This window comes from Anarrhichthys ocellatus, unplaced genomic scaffold (genome assembly GCF_004355925.1).
Source record: "Anarrhichthys ocellatus isolate YVR2014 unplaced genomic scaffold, GSC_Weel_1.0 scaffold55, whole genome shotgun sequence".
In the NCBI taxonomy this organism is placed as follows: domain Eukaryota; kingdom Metazoa; phylum Chordata; class Actinopteri; order Perciformes; family Anarhichadidae; genus Anarrhichthys; species Anarrhichthys ocellatus.
The window spans coordinates 1,797,951-1,810,290 of record NW_022280085.1 but is presented as its reverse complement, the minus strand read 5'-3'; the positions used below and the strand labels follow the sequence as shown (position 1 = coordinate 1,810,290).

Here is a 12,340-nt window from a genome sequence, read left to right as displayed (position 1 = left end):
GTGTGTGTGTGTGTGTGTGTGTGTGTGTGTGTGTGTGTGTGTGTGTGCGCGCGTGTGTGCGTGTGTGTGTGTGTGCGTGCGTCCTCGCCTGTGGTTCCACCTTACTGAGTGCAGCCGTCATGTATATTGCAGGGGCTTCCCGGTTACATAAAGTGTCAGGGGATTTGTTATGAATGGAAGAGAACCCTTTTTCTCCTCTGCAAGGAAGCAGGATAATTACTGTTAGGGGTTGAAGATAAGCTTATTAAACCACATCTTACTGTACATCTCAGAGGTAGCTTTCTCCTCACTTATGGCCTTTTGCTGAGGACTAATTAATGCTACCTTTGCATTTTTTCCCCAATTAGCAGAACAGTCCATGAGCAGAAAATAAATCACCCAAAGTACATTCCTCCAAAAGCAATCGTTGCCCATCACATTGAACTGCACTACCCACTATCACTATATCAGATAAAGGCATTTATTGCTATGTTAGGGGGAACTTATAATAATAGCAAGGTAATTCTAACGAATAACAATATTCCATTCATATTTATTTAACCGCTTCATTCATTCATTTAAGAAACACAGATGATTTTGTATCAATCTGCAAAACGTCAACGGTTATGTTGTGCTTTTACGTTTTGTTCATTATTGTGTCACATTGAATGAGAACCATTTTAAATAGTGGCTGCCTTTTAGATAGAAGTTCTGTCTAACCTCGTCTGTGTTTCCCAGCTGCCCTGTGAAGACCAGATCATCTTGCTGAAGGGTTGCTGCATGGAGATCATGTCGCTGCGCGCCGCCGTCCGCTACGACCCGGAGAGCGAGACGCTGACGCTGAACGGCGAGATGGCCGTGAAGCGCGAGCAGCTGAAGAACGGCGGGCTGGGCGTGGTGTCGGACGCCATCTTTGATTTGGGCAAGAGCCTGGCTCAGTTCAACCTGGACGACTCGGAGGTGGCTCTAATGCAGGCCGTGCTGCTCATGAGCTCAGGTGAGGAATGAATAATGATGTTGTAGTGGGACAAGTTTCATTTGTAGTATTTAGCTTATCCGATTCTCACCTCGCGTCTTTACGGTCGGCGTTTCCCTCTTGCTTAGAATAAAAGAAAATATTTTAAAGCTGAAATATGTGAAATACAAGTACACCAATTTACATCACAAACCTGACCAAAATCAGAAAAAAACAGATCTAGCAGATTACTCCTGTGGGAATTACAAGGGATTAGAATCAGTTTCAGTGTAATCAGGTCCTGGTGGGATCCTGTCCTATAGTTGCGGCTCCGGATCGCCGTCACTGGACCAAATGGTTCAAAGCAAACTGGCCAGCTGCTCATTAACTGGCATGCCGCTGTCTCTGTCTGAGTCAACTGCGTTTTTCGATCGGGTGTTTGGATTTAGTCTTATCCATTTCGGATCAGGTCCCTTTTTTTTCTTCTTTTTTAATCAAGTAACATCAGGTACGGATAGTTTTCCTACAGGTCCATTTCAGTTTGGTCCATTATTTTAGAACAGGGACAAGCGCTTATAAGAGAAGTCCAAAGCTGAACCCCGGAGCATCAGGGAATCAGGAATGTGAGCCGTCCAGGCTTGTTTTGAGGAACTGGGATCAGCTAAATAAAGTCAGATACACTTACATTCCCTCTTTTATTGCAAATTCTCGTAAGCCAACCCTTCAGAAATCTCAAACTGTAATTGTTTTGTATGTGCCAATTGAAATTGGCCCGTAAAAGCAGATGGATGGAAGCGTAGCTGCAAGTGCTGCTATCTCCTCTGTTTTTAGCACAGGCATAGAAATGCCCCGAAAATACTTAAAGCTTGGGTAGCTAACATTGGAGAAATCCAGCAGGCCAGTGTTGCTAACCCTCGAAATGAAAGTAGCTAGCAGCATTAGCTCCAAAAGTCGCTAAATCTAGCGAGAAAGTCTTCCAGTCAGCAACACTGACAGCCCGTCTCTACAGGCCTCCCTCCAAAGCCACTCCCCCAAAATGATCATCATGGACGTAAAACAACAAACATGGCTGTTGTTTATACGATATATATAGACTAGAATAAAACCTAGATATTAAGCTTCTTTGCAAAGTTGAGGTGGAAATGTTGCAGAAATGTAACAAACGTAACCCTCTCTCTCTCACCCCCCCCTGTCGCACCAGACCGTTCGGGGCTGACCAGCATGGAGAAGATCGAGCAGTGCCAAGAGTCCTACCTGCTGGCGTTCGAGCACTACATCAACTACCGCAAGCACAACCTTCCCCACTTCTGGCCCAAGCTGCTGATGAAGGTGACGGACCTGCGCATGATCGGAGCGTGCCACGCCAGCCGCTTCCTCCACATGAAGGTGGAGTGTCCCAACGAACTCTTTCCCCCGCTCTTCCTCGAGGTCTTCGAGGACCAGGACGTGTGACTGGAAAAAGCGGTAAAAGCACTCAAAAGAACCCTGGACACATGAAAGGAAAGACCATTTTTGTGGGGGGGAAGTGGAGAAGGAAAAAAAACTGGATTTTTTTTTTTCTCTCAGTGTAAACGTGCCCTGTACCCTTTTTTTTTTTTGTCCTCAAACGCCCACCTATGGCACCAGCAAACACACACATGGACGTCACCAGTGAGAAACACGCTGTCATTTAGATTCCAAACACACTGCCATGAACGTACAGTCCGAACATATGCAAACACAACAAAGAGCTGTACTACACTACCGCAGCCTGAGGGGGTTTGGTTATGTCTCTACCCCCACCTCAGGGGGTCTCTGGCACCATTAGCTCCTCAGACGACCCCACCGTCATCTCCCACGCGTCCTCCTTAACCGCAGTGGCGTCCACCTACCTCCCCCCCACCTACTGACCTCTCCGTCTCACAAACACACAGACACATGATATACATATATACGTGCGCAGAGCACACACACCCCAACACTGTTACCTCATATGTCGTGAAATGTATTTCCACATTATTGTGTGGGTAGTGGCAGTCCGCAATTACCCATGTACCTCTCTGCAAGTGTTAGGGGAAGTTACAATGAGAACACTTTGTATGAAGCCCTTATCTACAGTGAATATTATATACACATATATATATATATATATATACATGAGACATTCTAATGCATTACAACAGCTGCTGTGTGCATTTTTACGTCTCATAACTGCAGTCACGAGACAAGTATGATTGTTAAAGGCTCAGCGACACTGAGCGTTAGAGGAGAAGATTGATGCTACGCTAACAGTGCGTTCACACCAAACGTGAGTCGGAACTTCTCGCGTGGCGGCAATTCAATATAAAGACGACAAATTTGCGTGATTTGACGCGACAAAGCATGAACTCAGACTTCTTATGCATCGGCATTGTCGTGTCGTTATTTCGGCGTCTTTTTTTATCCGTTTATTGCAATTCAATCACAGCCAAATCTGTTTATTTTGGGATCATACCGCTGCAGTTAACCAGCGAAAGCAGCTCGGTAAAATTCACAGAGCGGATGAACTCGCGGGGAAAATCCGCTTTACGTTTTAGTGTGAACGCACCGTTAAAAACTCTATCGTGCTAACATAGCAAACACTACTAGCTAAACGTCAGCAGTTTAAAGCAGCTACAATAGAAAAAATAGACTAGAAATCATTGTATTGTTATGATACACAATCGCTATAGGCTACATAGGAAGTGTTTCCACTACTTTTATTGTACAGTTTCACTTACTGTACTTCAAGAAATAGTTAAGCTACAAACTTACGCCATGAAGTGAACATTTTAAATCATGAGACATGCATCATGTTACTCATAACACTCATATACAGTTTATAAATAAATATATATATATTGCTAGAATACCTCTCCAACACATACCTCCTGTTTTCATTACCTCACACACACACACTTACACACAGTTGTTTTTTTGATGTGTTACCTCAGTCGTATTGTCGCTCATCTCCTCCCCCTAAATAACCAGACCGGGCTGCACCACACTTCCTGTCTCCGCGTGTGCATATGTGCGTGTACGTCTTCTCATCGGAGCTCCGCCCTGTTAATCACACCGTGGCCCCGCCTCCTCACCTCCTGCCGTCTTGTGATGGGTTCAGCGCTGGCACTTGGTGGTGGGAGGGTTGGCAGTGGGGGATGTCGTCACTTACCTCCTTAGAGTACTCCCCCCCACATACACACACACACACACACACACACTACCCACCCGTCACCTGCACCTGTTTCAAGTCCCGCCTGAAGCTGACAGATTCTACCTCACCTCTCATCTCAGTGCAGCTGCCTCTCCTCTGTCTGCAACACTCTGCCGACAGTCTGCAGCAGCTCTTTTTAAACGGGCCGTGGATCAACATTTGACAGCTGACATGGCAGACTCTGGCCTTTTTTTTTTTTCTTCTTCTTTTTTTTTACCACACACCACAAGGGACCGACAGTCACTTTGGATTCTGTTTTTATTTCGGAACCTGAAATGACAACGAGGACGGGGCTGAACTTGTGCCGATTGAACTTAAAGGAAACTGTCAGTGGAAGCCATTTTGGCCCCCGTTTGGGTCGGGGTTGACAGACTACTGTGGGTGGTGACTGGGAGATGAATAAATAAGCAAGTGAGTCGGCAGTATTCGCCTGTGGATACGGCCGAAGGGGGAGGGAAGCGGCGAGCGAGCGGCCGGGGCGGCTTGCGTTTGTGACTCAGGCCAAGCCAACGAAGCAAAACCGCCACGCAAAAAAATAGAAATGGACCCTCGTTCTTGCGCACACACAGCACGTCCCCAGATCCTTCCCTCGCCGTCGCAGCGGAAATGGACACCAAGCCATTCAAAAGACGTTGTAAAGCGGCGGCCCTATCCCGGAAACAAGCACTGCTGAAATAAGCTCCACCAACCATATCCCAACTTGCCATCCACTTTGAATAACTATCAGGTTTTTTCTGTTGCACTAAAACCACAATGTCTGTATCTCTTAGTAGCCCAGAACCCCCTTCCTTGATCCCCTTCCCCCACATGTTTTTCCTGCTTCTGCAGTCTTAACAATATTCTCTTATATATGTGTCTCTCACACACACACACACACACACACACACACACACACACGTGAAAACACACGCGGCCCGTTATCTCACCTCTGGATTAGCCGTTGAAGCCAGCGAGGGCTGCGACCTCAGTGTTACTAATCTACGTTGCAGGGTATTCAAATAGAACCGTAAGCACTGATTTTACAGGGATACACACAAGCAGCAGCAGCACACACACACACACACACACACACACACACAGCAATAGGATGATCAAGCCGTACAGTTCCACAGCAGCCGTCCAGGCCGGTCTGTGTCCGTACCGCACGTTGCTCACCATCACTGTGAATGAAAGCCACGCTGCGACCGGCTCGTGGCTCCAGACAGGGAACCGCTGGCTCAATAACTGACACGTACAATGTGCCTCACAGAGGTCGGCAAAACAAATATACATTATACAGAAGCATATATTTATAGATAGATAGATGGATATATATATATATATATATATATATGTTACAGTTATTGTACGTAGCATTAGCGCTATCAGCGGCTGAATTCCTGCTGCCAGCTCAAATCAGCTCATGAACCCGACCTACCGGTCACGTGGCTGAAGGTGCTGGGACTCAGCCGAGCCGACTGCATTGATATCCACAGAGTAATGATATTTTTGACGTCATATTGCATTACAGTGCTTGTTTGCCTTGTGGTGATCGCCAGCTAAACCTTTACCCACCTTCTTTCAGCATACCTCTGAATCATCTCATCTGGCACAAGAATTACCTTAAGCCCCCCCCCCTCCCATTACCTCGGGAGTACGAACATGAGATCAGGTTCCGGTCCACAGGGAATTGAGATTTGAGCTGGCAGCACAGTCTCTCTCTCTCTCTCTCTCTCTCTCTCTCTCTCTCTCTCTCTCTCTCTGCCAAATGATCACTAGAGAAATCCTCCTCCCTGTCCTCTTTACAAAAAAAAGACAGAAACACACCAGCACCACAGAGCACACTGCCTTCCACCACGATCAGTTGCACCAGCATAGCAGAGAGACAGACTAGTGGTCCATCACCATCCTCCATCCAGTCACCTCCACAGCCATTTCACACGGACGGCGGGGCTAGCGACGGGGATGCTCAGACGGCGGGCGAATCCAGTTGCCGCTAGCGTCGTGTGACAGAATCGAATTCGGGCTCGGGACAGTGCATTCAACCGCTGACTACCCTGTAGTCGCACCGACAAAGCAGCCGGGCACACACACAAACAATATAAGGAGCATCTAAATTCAAAACAGAAAACTGTATTCGCTTCTGCGCATTTTTAACGCGGCCTCGGTGGCGGTGCGCGAGGCGACGGAAATGCCTCCCATCGCAACAGCCACAGAGTCAATAAAAAACGCTGTTCTACGAGAGCAGCAGTTCTACTGTTCCACCTTCCACACAGCCCAGCTGCGAAATGGAGGAACCCTTTAGTCTCCCGTCTTTTCCGCACAGTGACCACAAAATTGTGTTCTCTCTCTTTCTCTCTCTAACCGTCTCTGAGATGTTATGTTACGTTTACAACAAACTAAAATGTGAACTTGATGCTAAGCTCTGCTGCTGCAGCATTAGCACAAAACGACCACTCTGAAAGCCGTTCCACTCTCATGCAACCTCTTTTTTCCACAAGTGAAGCTACTTTTAGTACTTACCCAGGGAAAACATCCATCTGTGACTCAGCAACATTCTCTTTCCCCTCGCATCTATTTCGCGTCCGTCCACCTCACATTCTAGTTCCCGTTCTTTTTACAACCCAGTCCTCTTTCTCTATTTATTTCACTCTGTTCTCTTAGTATGCACCTCCGTCTTCACTTCCTACACACTCACACACACATACACACTCTTTTGGTGGAGATAGTCGACAATCCCTGCAGGAAAAATAAGTCCACATGTGGAATGTAAAATACTGAAAATTGTACGATTTAAAGACACGGTGTGGAGTTCCACACTCATGTTGTTTTTTCGATGTTGTCGATGTTGCTTTCGTTGTGCACCAAGTGTTCGATGTTCTGCTTACTCGAGGGTGGCCGAGGTCAAAACCTCGGCCGTGCAACACACTAAGTCCTTCTTCTTTACTTCAGTATGTTTATAAAAGACTTGTGGCGCGAGGACTGAAGCAAGAGATGAAGTGATTTTGTTTTGGACAGCGAGAAAAAAAATCTTTTTTTTTGTTTTTGTTTTGTTCTATGATTATTCTTTAATGTCGTTATTAATTTGCATCTGATTTTCTTGGTAAGTGAATGTCCGTCTTTGTGTGTCGATGCTTTACTGTGATGAAATGGCTGTATATGCACTTTTGCGGACCATCGTCGGTGCAGTTGTAGCTGTAGTGCTCAGACGTCACCACAAGGGGGCCAGGGTTCAAATCACCTTCAGTTCAGCTGATAACTAAGAAAAAAAAAGATCCTTTCAAAACGGCCCGCTATTCCATTCATGCCTAATCAGATTTAACATTTAAACTTTTCAGTCGCCTTGAACTGGTGTTATAATATCTGATGAAATGCGTTGTATAATTTCATAATGGAACTATGCAATTCATTTCAAGGAATTGGCCCATTGGTTACATGTCTGATGGGACTTTTAGCACCGGAGCTAGCTCTGCAATGTGTATGCTAGCGCTCATTTAGGTGACTCGCGTTATTCAAAGGCACATTGCTTTTGCCATTTGATTGTTTGTAACTGACTTTAGGAACTGAATGTTCTGTAGTCTCCGCTATTAGCATTTTCTGCAAACAAGGTTTCCTCTCGCAAGTTACAAACACTCAACTTGTTGAAGGTGTTTTAGGTCCAATGCGAATGCTAGTCACCTATGTGAGAAGTCAACATATTGCTTAGCATGCACATTGCTTAGCACCATATCGGGTCAACGGGCCAAAGAGTCCCAATCAACGGGTCATTTCCATCTCCCAGTTTCACTCGATACTTTTATACAATGAGTGCATTTGATGTTCCTCGGGACTGTACGAAAGTGATCGGTGTTGGGACGGGGCTGGAACGTTATGTTTCACACCTTACGTACCTCACACAGCCACACATTTTCAGTACGGTGTCAATAAATGCATTTGTTTTTCTAAAGGGACTGTACTGTGGCGTTGTGAGGGGAGTCAAACACTTTGTTTATATACCCTTAGACCCTCCCCCCAACATCTCAAAATATTATAACGGTATTGGTACAACTTAATTCATCATTAATAAAATGCGTAGCAATAACAATTTAAGATGATGCACCATAATCTTATAATATAAATCTGGGGTGAGAAAACATTTTCAAAAGATAAATAGCACAGCGCCCCCTCCCTCCCTAAGAACTTCCACACAGTCCCTAACGGCTCATTATGGATGCTCACAGTATTGTTTTTACTTCCCGTACAATTAATAGGTTACTATTTTGGTGAAAATATTTTGTAAGTTTGTAAATCCATCCTCCGATTAGTTGAACTGAGAGTGAATGAACCTGAATCCTGCTTTCCACAGTTGCTTGGGCTGTATCACTTTGCTCATCGTACTCCTGATCTGAGTCAATGAATAAAAAAAATAATAACAAGGTTTCTCATAATCGGACTTGAGACCAGGGCTCATCTTGTGATGTATAAATCTGCAGTATATTATTAATCTCAATGTCGTGACAAGAATATTGCATTTCATGAGGAAAGATAATCGCCTCAACTTACAAAAAGGAAAGAACGAAACAAAAAAACACAAAATAGAAACCAAAAAAAAAAAAAAGTATACAACTATTCATACCTCATTGTACTGCTTTGTGCCAGAGTAAAGGAGGGAGAGTGATCAGTCTCAAGCAAAGAAAATCACCAGTGGTTTCTCAAAATACGGAACAGGACCCAACAGTGGTCTCAGGAAGGTCAATACGTGGCCCCAAATTTTTTTGCAGAAAATAATTTTATAAAAAAATTTGGTGGCTTGATTAGTTTGTCGGGACAATTAAGCTCAGAGCTCCTGGTCGACGCCTCAGCTCGTCCCTGAAATGTACGCTACACTGAAACAAGGAAACACTCAAAATGTGTCGACGGGTGAATTTGCTAAAACTGCTCACAGGATCTGTTCAGGTTGAAGATAAAAAAAAAAAATGTAAAAAGTTTGAGAAATGCAGCACTTACTTAATGTCCATAAGGAATCGTTAGCATGAAAATACGAAGCAATGCCTCGAGTATTTATCCACAGCTGGCAGATATTTATTCCATCTCTACATGTGTTCTGCCCTCACAAACCAAGAGAGGACTGATGCTTCATCAGGACAAGAGTTTGGGTGCAATGAGTTGTTTGGCCAAATTAAACGTTTAAAATTCCAAATTACGGTTTGAAACTTCGTCTCCTCCAGTGGCAAAGAAATCAAAATACGGTGCTCCCCGCCCCCCAAGAAAAAGCTCGGGAGAGAGACGACGATGACGACGTCGTCGTCTTCAAGCCTTCGACATCTCCTCAAGTGCAAATATGCAAATACACACTTGTGTTCGTGTGCTTTTAATGTGGGCCGGTAAATTGTGCCTTGAACCGAAAAGGTTTAGGACCCAAACGTCCCAAACCGCTATTCCCATGACAGAAATGTCCTTTCTTGTTTTTGCTCTTCGCTCTCTGTAGCGCCCCTCCACAGTGACTTTATACAGTAGCACGCAACCCGGCTAATTAGCGTATCTGAGTAGGCGTCATGCGAGGCCCCGCCCGCCCGCGCGAGCAGCCGGCTATTCCCTGTTCAGCCATAATGTGTATTTTTTATTTTCTTTGGCACAGCACAGTGTTGAATGTAAAGCTGAATGAGGTGGAAGCACCCCAGACGAGAGTTTGATGGTGTATTTTGTAATGCTGGTCGCGGGTTTGTAATGGGCACGGTTGTTGTTTGTCTTGTGTCCTGTGACAAATCATTCATGGCACAATCAGAGAATGGCATCTCAATGGCTCAAAGCTGTTTGTGTTTGTGGCTATGTGACATTCATTTTCAACATTATAAAATGATTTGATATCAGTTTGCCTCCTTTGTCTTTGTCAAGGTTTTTTTTAGAAGCCATTTTGGGTGCAGTAGCCTGAACACAAGAAGAAAACAGATTTTAGAACATGTACTAGTCATGGCACATGACTTGAACTAACACTAGTAACTCTGCAGAAGCTGCCGCTCCAAACACGACAGGCCATATGCAGCCTTCTTATTCAATTTAAAGTTTTTAACACCACATTCAAATTTTCATTGACTAATTTGATGAGATTGATGGTGTTAAATTGTGTGGACTGATCTTTGCATTCTTTGCAACTTTGTCGATTTTCAGCTGGTGTCTGCAATGATATTCAGCTTCCCTCTGCGTTACACAAAACGACTTGTCTCACGTCATGAAAATCGGCAAAGTTTCCATTTAAGTAAGCGCTACGCCCAGGCAGCAACCTCCGCTTCTGAAGAGTGAAGCCAATGCAGAAGTGCCCTAAACCTGCATTCTGTCTAATGGCCATCAGGGGGCGGCGACTCCAGTTGCAAAAAGAAGTCTGGTTGTATGGAAGTCTATGAGAAAATGACTCTACTTCTCACGTGATTTATTGATTGACGGGTCACTACCACAGCGTTGTCCAGTCTTTGTCTTACAACTTTAACTCTTTAAGTGTGATTTCAGTTCATGAAAGTTAATTGTCACCTAAGAATGGCTTATTCAGCGTTCAGTTGTACTTAGCTCCACCCTCTCATAGACACCCTTGTCTATGGTGATCCTGTATAGTTTGCTAACTTCTTAAAGTGCTGCTATAAAAGCCTCCAGACATCTGCGAAGCCTTTCCACAACATGTTGGGACCTGGCTGCTGGGATTTGCTCCCTCACCACTTCAGATTACTGTCTGACACAGTAATCCTCCAGCCTGTTGTTAGTGCTGCAGTAAAACCTCCAAGTCTGACGTAAAGGACAAAGCAGGTTGTTGTACCAGCTGTGACACAATGTAACAAAATCGATTTGATAAAAAGCATTAAATGCCACATGAAATTTGAATGTTTTCGATTCCGAAAGTATTCTTTTGATGTTCTTCATCTACGAAATTAAAGAACATAATTAAATGTGGTTCTCCCTGTAATTGTCCCGTGCATGCACAGTCTACATGGATTATACATGGGGTACTTTTGCTAAATTTAGAAACGGACTTCTAAATTATTACTGACTCTGAGATACGTGGAAGCCAGTCGAGGTCAAATTAGTTTTAGTGTTGTTGTGGAGCTGATGATGTAACAATGAGCAGCTTTGCTCTCCACCAATCCAAAGTCCTCCACAGGCCACCCACACCCCCGTCCGCCTCCCTCCGTCCCTACATCCCTAAACACAGAAGGGCACAGCTGGTAGAGCCGGCATGCTGCAGACAGTGTGAGGTAGAGGAAGAGAGTTTTACACTGACACAGATTGACATTACAGATTGTTGAGATTTTTCCCCTCAGCAGAAGGAAAAGTCCTTCCAGCGAGGCTCTAAAAATACAACGGTGTGTTTTGATGATGCTCATATTTACTGACTTTCCTTTAAAATTGTTATCGTTTCACGACTCCCTGCGATCTTTAATGTACTTTGAGATTAATGCTAGCATGGCATGCTAGGAATTCTTAAGTTGCTCAAATACTATGTCACTATACACAGTGGAGGCGTGTAACTGTTAACATGTCGAAAATCTACATAACAAATACCAGCATGTCTCAACATCCATTAGTTGGTAAAATGCTTGTTAACATGCTAGAGTTAGCATGTTAGCATTAAACTCCAGTTAAAGCTCAAATACAGATTAGAGTGGTACAATTTGAGTCCAGTTTTTAGCTTCACTTGTAGGAAAAATCTTAAATTTACAGTGTTTCAAACATTTTCACCCATCAAAAAATGTTCAGTGTTGTAATGAACAGATGCTAACCTCTGGGTTGGCACACACAAATACATCAGCCCTGCAGGACTTTATTGAAGGCATGTGATGAGTGGAAAATGGAGACGCATTTCTGCACCGTTGTTACGGCTGCACGATTGCATCACATGGAAAATATTTTAATGGACATTTTCCAAAACATCAACCTGACAAAAAAAAACATTTGTTTTCATATACTGAGGATCTGCATGGTGCAGTCTTACTTCATTACACACATCCACCTGACTCCCTCAAAACACTCTCTCTCACTCACACACACACACACACACACACTTTGCAAACAGCTGCCCCACCCCCATGCATTCATTCATGCAGACGGGTGTTGTGTAAGAGATTTACCCTGCTCCCCTAACAGAACACAACCTTGCATCAACTCCATGCGTCAGATTAGGAGAGAAAGGAGGAGAGAAAGGAGGAGAGAGAGAGAGAGAGAGAGAGAGAGAGAGAGAGAGAGAGAGAGAG

At 44.4% G+C, this 12,340-nt stretch overlaps 1 protein-coding gene across 1 annotated transcript; it reads left to right on the top strand.

Moving 5' to 3' along the window:
* Nucleotides 1-51: 51 nt before the first annotated feature.
* On the top strand, nucleotides 52-3,835 carry LOC116396449 (thyroid hormone receptor alpha). Its single transcript, XM_031871065.1, has 2 exons — nucleotides 52-976; nucleotides 2,136-3,835. The coding sequence occupies exons 1-2, from the start codon at nucleotides 760-762 to the stop codon at nucleotides 2,384-2,386; spliced, it is 468 nt and encodes a 155-aa protein (XP_031726925.1). The 5' UTR covers nucleotides 52-759; the 3' UTR covers nucleotides 2,387-3,835.
* Nucleotides 3,836-12,340: the final 8,505 nt, after the last annotated feature.

What these genes read in the sequence shown, in the direction of transcription:
- LOC116396449 (XM_031871065.1), top strand. Translation starts at nt 760, where the DNA reads ATGGAGATCATGTCGCTGCGCGCCGCCGTCCGCTACGACCCGGAGAGC. An exon ending in CGTGCTGCTCATGAGCTCAG is followed by an intron (nt 977 to 2,135) that starts GTGAGGAATGAA and finishes CTGTCGCACCAG; the next exon opens with ACCGTTCGGGGCTGACCAGC.